This window comes from Arvicanthis niloticus, chromosome 1 (assembly GCF_011762505.2).
Source record: "Arvicanthis niloticus isolate mArvNil1 chromosome 1, mArvNil1.pat.X, whole genome shotgun sequence".
NCBI lineage: Eukaryota > Metazoa > Chordata > Mammalia > Rodentia > Muridae > Arvicanthis > Arvicanthis niloticus.
Window position 1 is genome coordinate 152,045,458 of NC_047658.1, and position 20,345 is coordinate 152,065,802.

Consider the following 20,345-nt stretch of genomic DNA (forward strand, 5'->3'; position numbering starts at 1 on the left):
AAAGGTGAGAAGCACTTGCCCTGAGTTCCAAGCTCTGTAAGAACAATTTCCTCAATGACCTCAGTAAGCTCCCCCCACAACCCCCCCACACACAGATGCATGAGCTGGTGACTGAGAGTGGTGGACATACAGCCACCACCTGTCTGTGCAGGCAGGTGCTTTGAAGGATCGCATTGTAAATTCTTTGCAGATGGTAACCTGTGGGTAAAAGTATCAAGATGCTAAGATTACAGGAGGAAAAGATAGGCATGGAGAGTCACATCTTACAAACACTGCTCCCAGGTCTAAAGGCACAGAGATTTCCTTCCCACCTGCCCATGGCCCAAGGGAACCAAGTGTGGAAGAGGTTGGACTCAGATTGAAATATGTTCCTTCAAGGGCAAAGAAAAGTACAGGTCAGGAGAGGTGCTGGCGTCCTGTGAGCACCTTCATCTGAGGAATAACAGCCCTGGCCTGACTGTCACCGCTTGTACACCACAGCTTCATCCTCAAGAACTCCCTTTGAACCTCCGGCCACAGCCCAGTGTTAGGAAAGAGCGGTGGCTACAATTACACACTTGCTTGGGGAAGGGGTGGGTGCTGCATATGTGACAGGCCATGAAAGGTCCCAGCCTATAAAACAGCCTGGAAAACAAACCCTTCATTTAAATGTTAATGAAAGCACTGTGGAGACATCAGAGGCTTCCTGGCTGCTCAGAGAACAGCTACACAGGTCTCAGAATTTATGGCTCCCCTTTGCCCCCTCCTCCCTCTCTGCCTCATCACCCACTGAAGTTTAAAGGGGGGGGGGGGCGGGGAGAAAGAAAAAGAAAGGCAGAAAGAAGGGAAAATGGGGGGAACCACCCTAATTTTGACATTAAGGCATGCTTCCACTTTGGGATGTGAGTGCTAAGTGATTCCTCTGACAGTAGAATGTGATCAAAGGACAATAAAGGCAAACACTCTGCACACCGGGATGAATGGAGCACACACTGTAGAGGTGGGTTTCAGGTAGCAGGCGGTGCAGACAGGAGAGAGGACACTGACCCCCCCCCCCCATCTGCTCTTCATTTCACTTTTAACTGACATATCAGAATTGCATAGATCTACAGTGGCAGTACAATAATCTGATGTGTTCATACATGTATAGCCATCATTTCTTTTTTTCTGTTTTTTGTTTTTTGTTTTTTTTCGAGACAGGGTTTCTCTGTATAGCCTTGACTGTCCTGGAACTCACTCTGTAGACCAGGCTGGCCTCAAACTCAGAAATCCCCCTGCCTCTGCCTCCCAAGTGCTGGGATTAAAGGCATGCGCCACCACTGCCCGGCATAGCCATCATTTCTATGTGTTAGAAACCTTCTGGTGCCAAAGGATAGTGGCATACTCCTTTAAGGCAGAGGCAGGTGGATCTCTGAGTCTGAGGCCAGCCTGGTCTACATAGGAATTCCAGGATAGCCAGGCCTACACTGTGAAACTCTGCCTTAAACAATAGACTATAGCTTCTGAGCCTTCCAGTTATTTTGAAACATATTTTAAGCCACCCTGGACTTCTCCACTGTGACTCTAGTGACACTAGAGGTCTTTCCTCCGGTCTGTTTGTGTACTCTGAGAATTTACCACATTTCACTACCTACGCAGCTGATCCCCCTGTCAGTCTGTGCCATCCAGTTCACGGTGTGTTCTCTAGTGACAACAAGATAATAGCTCTTTGTTTGTTTGGTGTTTGTGAGATAGGGTCTCACTGTGTAGCTCTGGCTATTCTGGAGCTAACTTTGTAAATCAGACTGACCTTCAACTCTCAAGAGATCCACTCACCTCTGTAAACTACCACACCCAGTGATAACAGCAATTCTTACCCAGTGCCCGGAAACAGAATGAAAGGGCAGAGGAATAAGAGAAAGAGAAGAGAGGTCGGAGGGGACAGGGAAAAGTCGGAGACAAAGAATACCAGGGGGCTAGAGAAATGGCTCAGTGGATCAGAAGAGAACTCCTCTTCTAGAGGATCTACGTTTGAGTTCCAGCACCCAGATTAGGTGGCTCACTCCGACCTGGACTACAGCTTCAGTGAATCCAGTGTCTCTGGCCTTCTGAGACATTCTCTCTCTCTCTCTCTCTCTCTCTCTCTCTCTCTCTTTGTCTCTCTCTCTCTCTCTCACACACACACACACCTGATTAAGAATAAAAATAAATCTAAAAGAAAAAAATACCAACACTGAAACTGGGAAACAGAAACGGAGCCCTGCTAAGACACATCAGGCCACGCACATCACCTGACCTTCTGCCGTCGCCCATTTCTATCTGTAGCATTTAAGTCAGTTCTTCACAAAGAGCCAACCGCACTAGAAATGGGCTCTAAGCCAGCCAGACACCACATCAACACATGGGCCTCTCTGTGTCATCCTACCCTGAGCAATGGCTGAAAGTCAGAGTCTAAGGAACTGAAACTAACCCCAGTGTTTGGTTCTTGCTACTAATGGCTATGACCTGTTGAGAGGCTTGAATTGGCATAGGCAGTACCCACCCAGATGAAGGGCACAGCACTAAGGTTCTGCAGGACCTGACCCAGTGCAATGCCCCCAGCACACAGATCACTGATGCCTGACAACTTGAGCACATTGTGAGCTGAATCAGTGGGCTCACTTACGACTGATTACTCAAATCGTCCATTTTTCTCCAAGCACTGCGATGCCTCTTCCAGCCACAGCAGCCCTGGCCCTATACTGTCTTGTATACACTCCTCCTCTCGTCATCGGGGGACATCACACGAAGGACACTCCCTCCTGTGTCTGGCTGGCTCACAAAGCAGGACAAGAAGACCTTCTTGCCTTGTTTAGCAGGTCTTTCCTCAGGCCCCAAAGGAGGCTTTCCTCTGCCCCAACTCTAGGACAGGAGAAAGAAAGATCCTTAAGCCGCTGTGGTCCACCTGAGCCATCAGGAGGACTGCTTACAAGATGAACCACAGTTGTTTGCTCCTCTTTCTTCAGGTTATCAAGGCTGGAAATCCCCTTCATATGCACCAGTTTATCACCAACCAGAAAAAGTGAAATCCACAGACAGACTCCTTCTTTTTGACTCTTCTTCCCTTCCAAGCAGTAAGTGAGTTATGATGCCCAGGGCCAAAAAATGGCAGCATCATAGAGAACTAATGAAATCCATACTGAAACTGCCTCCAGTTCCAACTCCCAAACCTGTCAGAGTACACTCCACATGCAATTAACCATCAGCAAAGACAGATGTACTTCAGTAGGCTGGTGGCGGCATCTGCCACACACAGCACACAGTAAACCCTGTAGCTGCTGGAACAAACACCCTGCTCTCCCAGTACCAGCATCTGCTGCCAAACAGTGCACAGGGCTGGCTTTCCTTCCAGACTCACCCTCACCTCTGGGAGAAATGAAGCAAGAAGGAACAATTTCTCCATCAAAGCCCCCAGAGGCCACAACTCACTTTACAAATTTGAATTGGTACATTTCATACAGACTTGGACTAATCCCCCACAAAACAAACAGGCCACCACAGTGCACAAAATGATATTGTATATTTAATAACCCAGCTAAGTCAAGTTTCTCCACCTATACCACTCATATATTTCCCTGATGACAGAAGCAAGAGAGAGAAGGGATTAGAGCCCAAGAGTGTGGGGAAACCTTCCTGACCACAGGCGCTCGCTCACACGGCAGCGGTAGTGTCCACAGAGGCAAGGGCTCTACCCAGTGCCTTTTTTTCATTTCAGGGAATAGGTCTGGTGTCTGCAGAGAAACGGAGAGTTTCATGATTCTCCCCCTTCTCCTTCCAGGCAAAAATAGATTCATTTCACCACAGGCACCAAGTGTAGGATGGAGGGGTCCAGAAAACCAAAGACCTAAGTGTCTGTGTGCTCCTGGAATGACAGAAGTGTTTACCTGAGTGAGCCTAGGTCTCTTTCATATGTGGCCTTCCCCTGCCATGCCCTATGTCAACTCTGGACACAAAGGAGTGTTTTCAGGTTCTAAAGAGCCTTTCAAGGGGCCTGGAGCTGGAGTAGTGATGGGCTCCCATGTGCACACTGAGATTGAGCCTGGGTCCTCTGCAAGAGCAGCCAGTGCTCTTAACTGCTGAGCTATCTCTCCACCTCACTTTTAATGGGGAATAAAGTCTTGTAAATGGTTTTGTAGGGGTGGGTATGGTGGTATAGACCTTTAATCCCAGTACTGGGAGACAGATGTAGCTAAATACTGAGACCCTGTTTCAAAGACACCAAAAAATAAAACTTAAAAGAGGGCAGGGAGAAGAGTTTTTGTATTTACTAGCTTCATTCAGGTAGAAATAATTATTTAAATAGCAATATAATATATTAATCTACATTAACTCAGGGAAGTATTAAGAATTCCAGTGACCTTAGAAGCTATATCTGAGACCAGGTATAATGTGTTTGTGCCACACAACTGTGGAAGACGCAGACCATTCTGTTTCAAGAACACTGTGTGCCTTCTTTACCTCCTCTTGTTCACCCAACAGAGACAAGTAGGAAACTCCTATATGGAACAGGACAACAAGCCTTGACAACAAGGTAAGAAGTGTGGGTGGGGCCAGGCGGTGGTGGTGCATGCCTTTAATCTCATTACTTGGGAGGCAGAGGCAGGCGGATTTCTGAGTTCGAGGCCAGCCTGGTCTACACAGTGAGTTCCAGGATAGCCAGGGCTACACAGAGAAACCCTGTCTCAAAAAAAAAAAAAAAAAAAAAAGTGTGGGTGGGCACACAGGAAGCAAAGGAAAAAGCCCTTGTCTGCTGCCTTACTTTGAAGCCTGATGTTGCTTTTAGTTTTTGTTTTGTTTGTTTTTTGTTTTTTGTTTTTGAGTAAACATGGCTTTGAGATCTGCAGGGGTAGTGCTCACCTTTGACCCCAAACTTGAGAGGCAGAAGCAGATGGATCTCTGAATTCAAGGCTGGCCTGGTCTACACAGTGAGTTCCAGGACAGCTAGGGCTACATAGAGAAACCCTGTTTCAAAAATAAAAAATAAAATAAATATAGCCTTGAGCACATAACTGGTATTAAATATCACCTTCTACAACTGTTTGCAAATTAAAAATTCAAAGTCACAGAAACGAAAGGTGATACCTAGACAGAGCCAGGTCAGAATCCCTGCTTTCTCTTGGTCAAAAGCACCTCATATTATAAGTCTGGAGTCTGAGGGTCCATATTGTATGCTAAAAGTGCCCAAGTACAAACCCAGAAAAGAAGAAGGGAAAAAACTAACAAACAAACAACATCAACAACAAAGTGCACAGGGCTGTTTTCAACAGGAGAAAAGACATTCACTGAGAAAAGACCAGAGCAAGGTCTGTCTCTTCCAACTGCTCAAGGAAGCCACAGAGGAGCTGAAGCACTTGTCCTTAGGGGACAGCGGTTGCTCACAAGCCCTCATGCTGCCAATATGTCCAGGACCATGTATGTCACTCAGTGACTGGCAAGAGGTGACAGAAGGCAGCCATTGGGGATCACTTCAAAAGGAAGAGGACAGGGAAGAGAGATTCCTATGGAGACTCCACCTCAAGAAAACTACAAAAGAACCCTGTGACTGACTCCTGGGAAGCAGAGCCCAGGGAAGCCCAGGAGGCCAGAAAGCAACTAACCACTCAGCACACCCTGCCCTTAGCTTTTCAGTCTGCACATACAGTCTTTCCGCTCATCTTCACTATAATCCAGTCATGTCTATACAGAGCATAAAAGAAGAGACTGATGTGCCCACAGCCACCCTACTTGTAGCATACAAAGGGAAACTTATCTCCTAGACTGCTCTAAAGAACGGGCCTTGAAGCTGAAAGCTGGTGCTTCAAAGAAAAAATGGTGTATCACTGTGTAGCACTGGCTGACCTAGACACAGAAATCCACCTGCCTCTTCCTCTAGAGTGCTAGGAATATAAAGGCAGGCTCCACCATGCCTACTTGGAGAGCTTTTTTTTTTTTTTCTTTTTTAGTTTTAAGACAGGGTTTCTCTGTGTAGCCTCAGCTGTCCTAGAACTCGCTCTATAGACTAGGCTGGCCTCGAACTCACAAATATCTACCTGCCACTGCCTCCCCAATGCAGGAATTAAAGGCATGTGTCACTACTACCAGGCTAGAGAGGTTTTTTGTTGTTGTTGTTGTTTTGTTTTTAAGACTCAAAGTCATGGACAAAGTGAAGAGAAATGGACCTAATGATATAGTGTAGAGATCCTAGTCTGTATATTTCTAAGTACAAAAAACAGGGCAAAACAAAACAAAACCCTAGCACATGCCAGGCAGTGGTGGCGCATGACTTTAATCCCAGCACTTGGGAGGCAGAGGCAGGCGGATTTCTGAGTTCGAGGCCAGCCTGGTCTACAGAGTGAGTTCCAGGACAGCCAGGGCTACACAGAGAAACCCTGTCTCGAAAAAAAAAAAAAAAAAAAAAAAAAAAGACATCATTTGTGAAATTAAAGGAAAAAGCCATATCAAATAACTTGACAGTCAACACTAAACAGCCGACCAACACTGGGCAAAAGAGTCATCCAGGGCTAGGAAAATACACCAAGGAAACTGAGGAAGACTGCGGGAGAGCAAAAAGGGACCCAGAAAGACTTAGTAAAGGGTTTGCACAGAGAAGAGTGGCTGGCTCACAGTGACTATGCGCTGGGACTGTGGTACTTATGCCACAGTAACGCTAGTACTGAAAGTCACACCCTTACCCATGGTCCACGTTGTGGCAAAAACACTCAACTTGGCTTACTGTGACCTCAAATGCCTCCTGATGAGGCAGGCAAACTCCTTTCTCAACTTCTCTTATGGACACCATCTGCAATAGGTGTTATATGGTCTTTTCTGTAGAGAAGGAACCCAACATTCTCCAGAGAATGTGGCTAGAGTAGAGGACTCTACGGCTGGGGTACAAGGGACAGCCTGCCACACCTCCATGACATATACTGAATGCATGGACCATCTATAGCCCAGAGTATCTTCACCAACAAGCTGCTCTTGTCCCCCAATGCCAGCAAGCTTGTCACTCACTTCTCTCTAGTCCCACACACATTTAGCCACAGACAGACAAGCCTGGCTGATGGGCTTTCAGAAGGGTGGCATCAGGGAGAAACTGCCAAGGAGACAAAGCTGGCCAGTGCCATTTTTCCACCCAGAGCTCCACACACTTAGCTTCCCCACCCCCGCTGGTCACTGGTCATCCCCTTCCTCTCTCCTAAGACGCTGGAATGATTTGTTCTGAAAAGGGACAGGTTTATAGGTTAGCCGACACCTCTGCTCTGTGGAATTTTAATTAACTTCTCCCATCGTCAATATGGTAAGGAACGGGCCTCCATTCTCTGAGGTCAGCAATGTGTTTCAGGTCCTGCTATATCAGCCGTCAAATTGAAGAATTAATGACGTGGCTAATCGGTTCTAATTCTTAGGAAGAAAACAATTGAGAGGGAGTTGTGAGAGAGAGCGAGAGAAGAGCTACAGGCTCCATGAAGTGAGGAGAAAGAGGCTGAAGGAGGCTGAGCAAAAGGGGCACCGACTTGTTTATAAAAACAAATGACTGACGTATGAGGTGGTAGAGATAGCAGGCCTCCAACTTTCCCAACTCCACTCAGGTGGGATGAGAGAGGCATCAGGGGAGAGCGGGAAGACAGACCCTACTAACTTCTAAGATAGCTCAAGTATTGAAAAGTCTCTAAATGTCCCTGGGGGTGAGAGAGGCCCTCCTCGGCTTAGGATAGCACTGACTGCTCTTTGGAAGGACGTAGGTTTGATCCTCAGCATCCACATGGTGGCTATATCCATCTGAACTCCAGTCCCGGGGATCCAACACCCTCTTCTGGCCTCTGGGGACACTGTGTATATGTGATGCACAGAGATACATACACACAAAACAATAAAATAGTTTTTCAAAGCCTAGATAAAAAGCACATGCTGTATTTGAAAGACACTGTCTACATGAAACTCATTATTAGGTACACTGGCTACATGCCAATAAAATGTTGGGGTTTTTTTTTGTTGTTTTGGTTTTTTTTTTTTTTTTTTTAATAACAATTAGTAGCCAAGAAAGCAGCAGTTAATTTTTCAATACAGGATTTCTCTGTGTAGCTCTGGCTGTCCTGGAACTGTAGACCAACCTGGCCTCAAACTCACAGAGATCTGCCTACCTCTGCCTCCCGAGTGCTGGGATCAAAGGTGTGCACTCTCACTGCCTGGCCAATTTTACTTTTTTATTTTGCTTTTCTGTACTTTGTTTTGTTTTTGTTTTTGAGACAGGGTCTTACTCTGTGGACTAGGCTGGTCTGAAACTCACCTTATAGCCCAAACTGGCCTTCAGTACACAGCCTCCCAGGTGCAGGGATTCCAGGCAGAAACCAACACACCTGGCTAAAGCAGAACAGATACCTGCATTTCGGTGTGATCCTGCCACTGGGAGGCAGAGGAGAAAAACCTAGCTCATAGGCAGTCTGAGATGTATTGTGAGTTCCGGACAAGCCTTGGCTACACAACAAGACTTGTTGTTGTTTTGATTTTGGTTTTAGGAGTTTGTTTGTTGTTTAAGGAGTTGTAGGCTGAAGAGATGGTCTTCCAGAAAACCTGGGTTTGATTCTTGACACCCACGTGGTAGCTCAAAACCATCTGTACTGCAGTTCCAGATTCAACGCCCTCTCTGGTCTCCATGGGAACCAGGCACATGGAGCACACTGGCCAAAGTACCACACACATAAAGCGCTGCACGCCCAGAACAGCTGCCTGTCTCTGCTCCTCTCCATATATGGATGGGGCCCGGTTGGCGGGCCCCAAACCTCTCCTCTCCTGATACCCAGAGCCTGTAAGGGATACACCAGAAGACATTTTCAGGGACCAAAGCAAAGATGAGTCAGGACAGCAGGCTAGCTGCTGCCTTACCCCTCAGGGATACTGAGAAGCCTCTGCTTTGCAACAACCCCAGAGGACATCTGCTCCAGAAAGGTAACACTGCCCCTTACATCCAGTATGTATCTTTTCCTTACTGTTTCTGGTCAGATGCTTAGGAAAAGTTATCTCAATTCCAAAGTACAGTGAAGGACCCAGAGATCTTAAGACTCTGGAGAATGTTTACATCTCCAGGAGAGTGTGGTTCATAGCAACCTAGAATATACTAGCGAAAAAAAATCTTCTAGGCTTATCTGACCTAATAAAGTGAAACCGTTCTTGAATGAGATAAAAATCCAAATGTCTCCCTTACCTGAGCAATGGGCTGATAGCAATGGACCAGACTCGGTCTTCAGTCTGGATGGTGTGTAAGCACTGCCCCAGCCGGCCCGAGGCCAAAGGCCATACCTGGAAACAGGAGAGGAGATGCTCTCGTTGGCACTGCCTGGGCTGAGGAGGAAGAAGCATACACCAGGCGGGAAGCACGGGACTGGGGAGCTGTGGGAATGGAGAATCCTTTCTGTCCTCAAGACAGAGCTCAGGGTACAAGCAGAGAGGCCTCTCCAGCTTCTAGTTGCCACAGAGACAGGCCTTGTTTTCTGCTCTAACCACCAACCTTTACTTCCACCCGCCTAGTCCCTCATTTCTACCAGGCTGAGATGTTACACAGCCCTGGGTGAGATTTAAATGAGGAAGTGTAGATAGAAGTCGCCTGCCTCTCTCAGAAGCTTCCCTCTGTTTGTGAATCTTCCCTTCTATCTTTGCCAAAACCTTACTTCAGGCATATAGGGAGCGGCAGGCAGACCAAGGTGCAGTGCGGGTATTATGTTAGAGGGGTAAAAGGAAAACTGCAAAACAAGGAGAGAATGGGACCAGAGTTCAAAGTGAGAGGGGGTGTTGTTGTTTGTTGTTGTTCATAATGGCCAAGATCCAAAGGTATTCATGTCAGCAGGGAATTTTAGCACCTAGTGTCACCAAAAGTAGCAGAAAAGCTTAACTCTTTTAAGCTTCCATATCTCCACAGGTTAAAAATATTGCTTGGAGCACACTATCTGGGCCCTATCAGTTAGGAATGTACATTAGCAGCCACTCTGGACTTAACTCTAATCAACACTCCAGAGCCTCTCAGCAGTCAGTGCATTTAGAAATCTCCCATTAAGCACAAGGCTCCCCCTCACCTCACCCTACCCCAGATGACACACACACAGGGACATAAGCCTCTAACCAAACAGAAAGGAAACCTCAAATGTACAGGGCTTTCCTCAGAGCAGCCACAGGGATCCCTTGGCAGCTAGATGGATCAATGACCTCTCAAGGTCCTGCAGAGCTATAAGGGGAACACACCACACTCAGGCAGGACCTTAGATGGAAGAACCTAAGGAAACATTCCTTCAGGGTAAGGGGCAGGTGATAGAATGGGGTGGTCTTGCCTTCTTAGGGTCACATGGTATCTCTTCCCTATAAAAGGAGAAAGTGTTTCTGGGAGTTTGTGGGTATGACAGAGTGGGGGATGGGGTAACAGTAGAAATAACTTTCCCCAAAACTAAGAAAAGAAATTTAATGAGAATATTCTGAATGAGAAGGGAAAAAAAAAAAAAAAAAAAAAAAACTGAGGGCAAATATTTCAATATTTCCTGTAAGCCCAGCATTCTAGCATCTGCTTAGAACTTGACAGCCAACCCCTTTGGTAATAACTAGATGCCCTTCTGGTTTCTTCCTTTAGATGGTCCAGCTTGGAAGAGACCTTTGCCTTTGCCTTTTCTGAACTCCCTCAGAGTCAGGTTCTAGCTTGCAGGGAACAGAGGGTACTCCTGATTTACAAAACCTAAACCTGGCAGCCTAAACCTGTTTTCTAGTAGCTTCCAAAGAGACAGCTGGTAGTATCTGAGAGCCCACAAATCACAGAATAAGGTTCCTGATCTTTAAGAGTAAATCAGGGCCGAGCAGTGGTGGCGCACGCCTTTAATCCCAGCACTTGGGAGGCAGAGGCAGGTGGATTTCTGAGTTCGAGGCCAGCCTGGTCTACAGAGTGAGTTCCAGGACAGTCAGGGCTACACAGAGAAACCCTGTCTCAAACAAACAAACAAAAAACAAAACAAAACAAGCAAAGAGTGAATCAGGAAGTACATTGCCAATTCCAAGTGTCGGTTAGGAGTGGCAGGCTGTCCCATAGCACAGCATCCTGTGGCAACAAGAGTGTCCTGGCACCTGAGGGATAGGAGGTGACATAATAACCCTGTGGTCAGATCTTTAATATCAGTGAAATAGACCCAGCCCAGAAAACACTCAGTGAGCATACACATTGATAAAGCCCATTTAGAAGGCAAACCGGAGGTAGCTGGGCTCTCCTATAATGATCTTTGACTCAGGAACTCTACGGATGAGAATTCATCCAGACAGAAAATAATCCTAAAACAAAACCTGAGTGGTAAGCTATTTCCAGCAGCCTATTACACAGAACAAGCGGCTCATCCAGACCACAGCATGGAAAAGGAAAGGTAAATGCCACGAGCTAGCACGGACGATGTGCAGAATTCAGCAGACTTAAGAACGGACTCTTATTCCCAGGTTCTTGTATTCGGGAATAAAGTAGATGCCAACACCCATCTACAGAGAGAACTGTAAGTAAATAATGGTAAGTTCATTCTGAAGCCATTGAAGATAACACGAGGGCTGGAGATACAGCTCAATTGGAAGAGTATTTGCCTAACATGCACAAAACACTAGGTGTGATCTCTAACATTACATAGACTGGGTGTGACAGCACACAAGTAATCCCAGCATTCAACAGGTGACCCTTAAACTACACCGTACCTTCAAGGACAGCTATTTAAATAGATATATATCTTGGAAGAAAAAACAGAAAAGGTTATAAAGTAGATACCACAAATTTTTGGATACGGTGTATCCAAAATATATTACAATTATGCAAAGGAAGATATTTATGCAAAAAGATAAAATGAGAAAATGAATGCAGTGCTTAGCACAGTGCTTGGTCTACATTGCTAGAAAATAATCCTAGTAGGTGTATGGTATACATATCTATAATTTCAAGAGACAGGAAATTATAAGTTCAAGGTTAACCTGTGCTACACAATCAAACACTATCTCAAAAGAGAAAGAGAGGTGGACCTGAGGTTTTCAAGAAGAACCTAAGGCTATTGTTTATCTGAATCAACAGAGCACCAAACCACCTTCAAAAACCTGCTTATCCCCATAGACAAAGGCTGCAGCTCTTAGCTGTAAACAGAGAAGTCTCCCCTTGAAAGGAATACAAAGACTCAGGGCTTCGAAATGCTCATTATAGGACTGTGGGAACTCGGACCTAAGCAAGGCATCTATATCACCCTCTTCAGACTCAGAGAACACTCCAGAAGATGGCAAAGAAAGAATGCTAAGAGCTGGAAGGTAGGGAGCGGGGCTTCAAAATGGCAGTGACGAACTCAGCAACTGCTGCTACGGTGACGCTGGGCTCTCCTAACAGTCAGTGATGAGGGAAGGAGGTTTATGGGCACTTTCGTGCTGCATCTATTGGCAACTAACAGATTCTGGGAGAGAAAGAGGCGCAGTATCCTGTTACAAACCTGCTTATAAAGAGAGTCCTATTAAACGTTAGGACACTAATGAGAACAAAAGCTGTCAAATATTCTGAAGAGATGTGTGAGGAAGATGGGGGCAGAGAGGGTGGAGGGACAACATGGGGCCAGGGCAACAAGGATGAATTACAAACATGCATGGAATGATCAAAGAACAAAAGCAACCACAACAAAAACTCTCCAGAGATTACAACTGTGCCTCCTCAGCAATGAGACTAGAGACAAATGCCACTGTCCCCAGATGTGAGTACTGACAACCCAAACCAGCTAGCAAGCACTTGACTGAGCCCTTTCTCTACCCTGGCTTTACTACTGAGCAGTTTGGCAAGTTAAATCCAGAATCTTTGCAAGGAAAGCCACAAAGTCAGTGACTAAGCAACAGCTGGAAGTGAAGCTGGTACGGGAGGGGAACCAGCAGGTGAAGCTTCACTCACTCACTCACTTGCCTCAGTGCTGTAAGCTCAGCACTTGACAATGGGACCATCATTGGCTACCTGAGACCCTGTCTCAAAGATAAAAGCACAAACCGCTGACCCCTCAGGCGTCCCGGAGGCATGCACTTTCTCTAGATATAAAATAGAAGGAGAAGACTCCAAAAGGAGGAGGAGTGCTCACCAACAGCAGGGAACCTGGTGAGCTGCTGTCTTCATATAAATCAGTGACCTGAAAGAGCAGTCACTGGAGGGTACCCAGAGTCAGAGTTACCGAGAAAAGCTATAACCTCTCTCTCCTGAGCTCTCTGTGTGGCCTGGAAGCCCCTTTGCTGATATGAATAAGCATTTTGCTACAGTGGAGCCTCTAGACTCTAGAAAAGAGATAATCACGCCCTGCAGGGTCTTCTGCAGAGTCCCACAGCAGCCCCAACGCCTGTATCCTGGCTAAGGCTGCTGCACCCAAGACTGGAAATTTTCTCCTTTGTCCCAGAAGCAGCAGCACTTGACATGGACTGGATGAACTGGATCCACAGAGCAAGGATTACAAGTGTGTATCAGTTTCATCTTTCATGTCTTGGTGGATGTTTGAGGATCAGGCAATCTGGCACTGATGCCACCAACAGCCCCATCCTCTCCACTGCCTGCTGGCCACATCGCTCTCCAGAGAATCAGTAAAAACATGTTTTAATTACCAGCCTGATTGCTTATAAACAAGGTGGTGAAAAATTAACTTTTCCAAACAGAGAGCAAGCAAAAGGAGGGAGATTTTAAAATAAAATTGGGGTCAGAACTCAACCCACAAACCTAAGGAAACCTAGCTCAGGGAGGAAAAGCTGGCCAGGCCTTGTGCTTTTGCATTCATACCACATTTCCAGAGAGTGGCACTTGTCCCAGCCGCTGGCCACTCCTCCCTGCAGCCAGCTGGCAGGAGCACAGCCTGGCAGGGCAAGCTTATGCAAAGGCACATAAGTGAGTGAGTTCTTTATTGTGTCTCTTCTTCCCTTGCCCTCACCCAGTGCTCTCGGCCAATCTTGGACTCCAGGCTCCACTCACCCTCTTACCCCAGGCCCTATAGACGGGAGGAAATAAACAGTATGTGTGGGTGGGGAGAAGGCCTCACCTTGGCCGTCCTGTCCCTGGAGCCGCTCACAATGATGCCGCCTTTGCAGTCCACACAGTTCACCTCCTGCTCGTGAGCTTTGTACTTGACAGTGAAGGTGCTGTGGATCTTGTGAACACCGATCTTCCCGTCTCTACAAGAGAATAAGGAACCCGCCTCAGGAGTTAACTTGCAGAAAGAGGGCAAGTCTACTGAAACGGCCCACGCGTCCAATGATGTCTGGATTTGCTAAGCATTCTGCAACTTGGCCCACAAGGAGCTGAGCTTTTAGACACTGTTACTTCTTCAGCACACTTGAGGCTAACAGAGCTGAGAGAGAAAATAAACTTCCCTTTAGAGAATATCAAACCCGCTCCACTTTGCATTAAAGGCTCTTCCTGTTCTCTTCTCTGGCTAACCTATTATCAGCTTTTGGTAAATCTCTTCTTTAAGTGAAAAAAAAAAAAAAAAAAAAAAAAAAAAAAAAAGCCAGAGCAGACAACCTGGGTCACAGAAGCACACTAAGGAAGAGGAAAAGGCCTCCAGAACTGCTCACCCTCCTGCACTGACGATATGGGAGTTGTCCAGCACAAAGTGACAAACATCCTCATCATGTCCAGCGAAGACTCTGAAGGGCCGACGGTTCAAGCTTGCACCATCTGGGCGGAACTGGTAGGCCAGGATGAAATTAGCCTGAGATAGGTACAGAGAAGCATCCTCTAGCTGCATCCAAGGCATCTGACTAGAGTGGGGAACAAAAGAGCAAAGTAAAGACATTGCCTGCACTCCTTACAGATGGGCAGGACTGAAAGACCTCAGGTGAGGAGCAGGGGAACTCCAGGGAGACTTCCGGCCAGGTGATATGACCTCTGCCTTCTGGCTAAGTCCAAATTAAGTTTCAAGACTCCCAGACTCCAACATGTTCACATTGCTCATCAGATCAGGTAAGGTGTGATAGAGAAAAGGCAAGTTTTAAGAAATCCTTGTTATTGGAGCAAAGGCATATTTACAAGTGAAAAATCTAGCCATTTAGGAAAGTATACAAACCTGCTCAAGAGATGCCTAGATCCTCCTGCCTAGACATTTCTGTACTGGAGGGGAGGTGTGGTGATACAGAATGGCTCCAAAGCAGCACTGTCAGCAAGCTGCAGCTCAGGGCTAGAAAGAGCTCAGCTCTCATAGCAAACGGTAAGAGACAAGCCACAGGCCAGGCATGGGACTAAAGCCTTAAGAAAAAGACTTCTGGGCAGAGTGGCATACACCTGTAGTTCAGCACTCCTGAATGCTGGGGGCGATGTGGGAAGAGAAGGAGAGGAAAGGGAAGGGCTCTCAGCTAGGCTCCCTGCTGAGGTCTAAGCCTCTTCCCTGAGAAAGACATCATCCCGCCTGTGCCTACCCTACCTAACAGTCCTGGAGCTACCAAGTCTCAAGAAATACAAAGGGGAAGCTGCCTCATCCCCATGTACAGACACCATCTCCCACTGCCCAGCCTGTTGAGCAAACGGGGCTGTGTTTCTTCCCCAAGCTCCTAAAACAAGCGTCATGGGAACGTGGAAAAGCTCTGCAAACTGACTTGCCAGACCATTAAATGCAGCTCGGACTTTGTAGTAACTGAGTCTGTCCTCATGCCGTTTTTTACAAGTGTGTGCATATATTATACAGAATGCGTGTAGAGCACATATAGATGCCTCCATTCTTATTCACCATTCCCATTCCCCTCCAACATCTTTTCCAGTTACGTAGATCACTCAAATGGGCAGCAAACAGAGAAGGCTGGACCACACTTACAGCCGTGTGGTAGACAAACATTTACCTAGAACAAGAAACCGGGCTCATGCCAGGTGAATAGCGGAGAATCCTGGGGCAACCTGGTAACTGCTCTGCTTATTTCCCAGACTGCCTTAAATATTGCCCTAAAAGACAACACCGGGAGCAAAAGCTTGATAGAGAAATTTTCTCTGATGTTAAAAGACACAAATGGCAGGGTATGACGGCACTAGCCTGTCGGGCAGGCTAAAGCAGGAGGACGGCAGGTTTAGGTCAGTCTGGGCTACAAAGGGGACACTGTTCTTTAAGAAAACCTCCACTAGGTACAAATGGAAATCAGAAGGTAAAGCCTTTCACCATAAAAATCCACCTTTCTCTTTCATAACTTCTCTATCATAATACCACCACATAAATCACAGCATATTCAAACCACTGGAAATAATGCAAACAAGATAAAGGCTCACTGTGGTGGTTTGAATGAGAATGGCCCCCATAGGCTCACTCATATGTGAGAAGGTTTAGTCACCAGAGAGTGGAAGGAACTGAGAAGGATTAGAAAGAGCTGTGGCCTTGTTGGAGGAAGTGTGCCACTGGGACTCTGAGGTTTCAAAAGCTCAGCCTAGGCCCCGTGTGTGTGTGTGTGTGTGTGTGTGTGTGTGTGTGTGTGTGTGTGTGTGTGTGTCTGTCTGTCTGCCTGCCTGTCTCTCTCTCTCTCTCTCTCTCTCTCTCTCTCTCTCTCTCTCTCTCTTTCTCTCTCTCTCTCTCTCGCCTGTTGTCTGTGGATCAGTATGTAACGCTCTAAGCTACTGGCCAGTGCCATGTCTATTTGCTTTCTGCTATGATGATCACAGACCAGCCTCTAAAACTGTAGGTAGGCCCCTAGTGAAATGCAACTCTTTTGTGAGAGTTGCCTTGGTCATGGTATCTTTTCACGGCAGTAGAACATAACTAAGACAGTCACCAAAGGTGTGCCTTTTCTATCAGCAAAGGGGCTGGTCAGCAAGAATGAAAAGTCACAAAGCTCCCAATATATTAAAAATCAATCAATAAGAAGCACTTTTTGGGTAAGGTGCCAAATAATAATTATGAAATGGTGAAGCATAGTGTGGTTTAACCACCATAAAAATTCTATGGCACTGGGCTATGGAGGCGGCTCAGCAGGGAAAGCACTTGCTGTCTAAGCCTGAAGGTTGATTTCAAATTCCCAGCTACTGTGTAAAGAACCAGCATCTGTCTACATACATGCCTGTAACCACAGCACTGTGCAGTGAGAAGGAGAGATCGGAGGATCACCCAGACCTGACAGCTACCAGCCTTGCCCCAGTCAGATCCAGTCAGAGACTCTTTTCACCAGATTTCTCTGGTGGAGGGTGACAGATACCCAGAGTCCTCTCTCAGCCTCCAGGCACTGTTTTGCACGCCCACACATGTTACATACACCACACAGACACACTGGCTCTCTTTCTAAGTCCTACCTCACATGCCTAATATCCCACTTCACCTTTCTTTAATAATGACATTTTCTCTCTTTACTTTGTATGTGCACACAAGTTTGCACATGCACTCACAGCTCACTTGCGGAGCTCAGGTTCAAACTTTCGGGAGTTTCTTCTCTCCATATGGATCACAGCAAACAGACTCACACTGTCAGGTTTCCTCGTGAGCATCTTCCAGCCCCCAACTGTGCCTTCTACTAAATTAGAAGAAACAGAACTGGAGGTGTAGCTCTGTGGTAAAGCATCTGCTGAACATGGTCTAGGTCCTGGGTTTGAGACCCCAGGATCATGATACCCCCCCCCAATTGAAGAGTTTAACAGAATCCAAGAGAATTAACTCCCTAGAGACACATTTTAAAAAACATTAATTATAGCTGGGTAGGAACAGTGGCACACGCCTGCAATCCTGGTACTCAGGAAGCAGAGGCAGAAGATCTCTAAGGCCAGGCTGGTCTATAGAATGCTCCAGGGACACACAGAGAAACCCTGTATCAAAAAGCAAAACAAACAAACAAAAAAACAAAAAGAAAGAGAGAGAGACAGACACAGAGAGAGAAAGGAAGAAAGGAGAGAAGAAAGAAGGAAGGAAGAAAGGAAGGAAGGAAGGAAAAAAGAAAGAGAGAGAGAATGAATTGAGATATGATCCCCTTAAGTTACTGAGGCTGGCTCTTTAGCCCAGACAACCTTTGAAATTGAGATCCTCCTGCCTCATAATGTCCAGCCCTCAGAGTACATTTTTTTAAATAATCTTTTTTGAACTATGTTAGCAAGTCATCCTTCTGCTAGACTCTTTGTGGTATCTGAAAAATCGCTAGTAGCTACCACACCAGAGACAGCCCCTACAATCTAATTTCATATTTTCTACTGTGCTCTTTGGCCTTGGGAAGCCTCAAAAGAATCAAGAAGTAAGGCTAAAAGACGGCTTAGAGGCTAACGGCACTTGCTGCTCTTTCAAAGGATCTGAGTTCAGTTCCCAACACCCACATGGTGGGTCAGTGGGTGCTGAACTCGGTAACTTCAGTTCCAGGGGGTCTGATGTCCTTTTGGAATTTCCTCAAGTACCAGGCCTACCTACACCTGGTGAACAAACATATACAAAATACTTACAGGCCAAGCTTAGTGGTGCATTTTCAATACCAGAACTTGAAAGGCAGAGGTAGGCAGATCTCTGTTAGTTCAAGAACAGCCTAGTCTACACAGTAAGTTGGGAATAGCCAGAGATACACAGTGAGACCCCATCTCAAAACAACAACAACATGAATACGCATGCAATAAAAACAAATAAATATTTTAAAACAATCAAGAAGCTTCTTACCTATATCTCCACTTCAGTAAAATCCGATCTCGGCAGCGCCCCAGCCGCCAGTTCTGAGACAGCTTCACTCGTTCCTTTACTGGAATGCTGGTCATCCTAGGTGCAAACAGAACAAAGAACTCAGTCTCTACAACTCATTACCAATAAGAGAGGAGGCTAGGGACTAACTGAGTCAGGACGTGGAAACATGCAGAATAGAATCAAATGAACGCTAAAGGGATTATGAGATCAGGAACTAAGAACACCCTTCTCCATTCGTGGCTAATCAAGAACAAGCAGAAGTCTATCCTTTAAACTATTAGAAGTGTCCATAGTGATGTCAAAACAGTCTAGTGAAAAGCATGGCAGGAAATGCTAGGGCCACTGAGACAGCTCCATGGGGAAGACACACTTGCCTTGGCAGAACTTGACAGAAGGAGAGCTGACTCCCAAAGCCTGTCCTCTGACCTCCACGTGTGTGTCACGCATGCACCTGCCCACACTCACACTGTGAGCACACATGTGGTAATAAGGTGACATGAGATGGTGACATAACCACAATCAGTTCTTCTCATTTTCAAGTACTGACACTCCTAGATAGCCATCTTGTAAAACTCCTGGATGTCTATCTCATACCAAACACGGAAAGTTTATATATAATAAATAAATAAGCACATAAAATCTATAATGTAAAGCTATTAGAATAAACTATATAAACCCATCTAACTGGACAAAAACAACAACAACGACAAAAAAAGGCATGTGTCTGTCAGGGGATAGGCAAAGTTCTTAGCATACAGAAAGCAAAAACATAAAAGAAAAAAGCTAATAAATTAGACTTTATCAAAATTAAAAACTATTCCAAAAAATGAATAAAACAAGCCAATGAATATATTAAAATTTTATGTGTGCGTATATATATATATATATATATATATATATATACACACACACACATATAAAACAAAGGACTTGGACTCAAATGAGATATTTCTCTCTCTATGCCTAGGCTAGCCTTGACTCATTCTGCCTCAGCCTCCCAAGTTCTATGACTACAGGCATGTGCCACCTCATATGCTCAGCCTCTGTAGTCATATATTTTTAAAAGACCAATAAAGAAGTTTTCTATCTGATGGTAGATAGAAAAATGGCATGGCCATTGTCGCAAAAGGTCCAGCAGGGGTTATTTTATATTGTTATGGGTATGAATGCTTTTGTCCACACTTATGTGTATGTACCATGTTCATATTTGGTGCCTAAAAAGGCCAGAAGAGATCCCCTGGAACTGCAGTTCTAGACAGTTGTAAGCTACCATGTGGTTGCTGGGAACCAAACCCAGGTCCTATGCAAGTGCTCTTAACAGCAAAACCAACCCTCTGCCTGCCTCAACTTTAAAAAAAAAAAAAAAAAACATAATGAATGAAGGCAACATTACACATGCTGTATTTCATTTACATGAATGTGTGAACAGGGCCAATTAACCAAACATGGGGGAAAAAACCAAAACAAACACCTCACAATGACAAATGACCAACAAGGCATAGGTGGGGCCTGTCTGGAAAGGAACATATGGAAACCTTCTGGAGTTTTATGTCCTAGATCTGGATCTTGAAGGACTTTGGGCATATCTACCAAACAGGCATGTAATCCTCCTACTCAGGGAGCTGAAGCAGGAAGATCATGAGTTCATGGGCACCTGATCTACACAGCAGACCAGCCTGAGCCACACAGACACGGTCTCAGGAAAACAAGAGCAGGCATCCAGAAGGCTCAGAGAGAGGTTCTGAACTGACT

At 45.8% G+C, this 20,345-nt stretch overlaps 1 protein-coding gene across 3 annotated transcripts in view; it reads right to left on the reverse strand.

Moving 5' to 3' along the window:
- Positions 1-20,345, reverse strand: part of Fbxw4 (F-box and WD repeat domain containing 4) — a 109,436-nt gene that overhangs the window by 67,437 nt on the left and 21,654 nt on the right. For 2 of the 3 annotated variants that reach the window (XM_076922781.1, XM_034496093.2), the window contains exons 2-5: positions 18,573-18,668; positions 14,551-14,736; positions 14,016-14,148; positions 9,179-9,273 (exon numbers count right to left, since the gene is read on the reverse strand). In XM_076922781.1, coding sequence (XP_076778896.1) covers positions 9,179-9,273; positions 14,016-14,148; positions 14,551-14,736; positions 18,573-18,667 — 509 coding nt within the window. In that variant the 5' untranslated portion in view covers position 18,668. Of the gene's footprint in view, positions 1-7,872; positions 8,781-9,178; positions 9,274-14,015; positions 14,149-14,550; positions 14,737-18,572; positions 18,669-20,345 lie in introns of those variants that run through there. The other variant, XM_034496098.2, reaches the window with a different exon arrangement.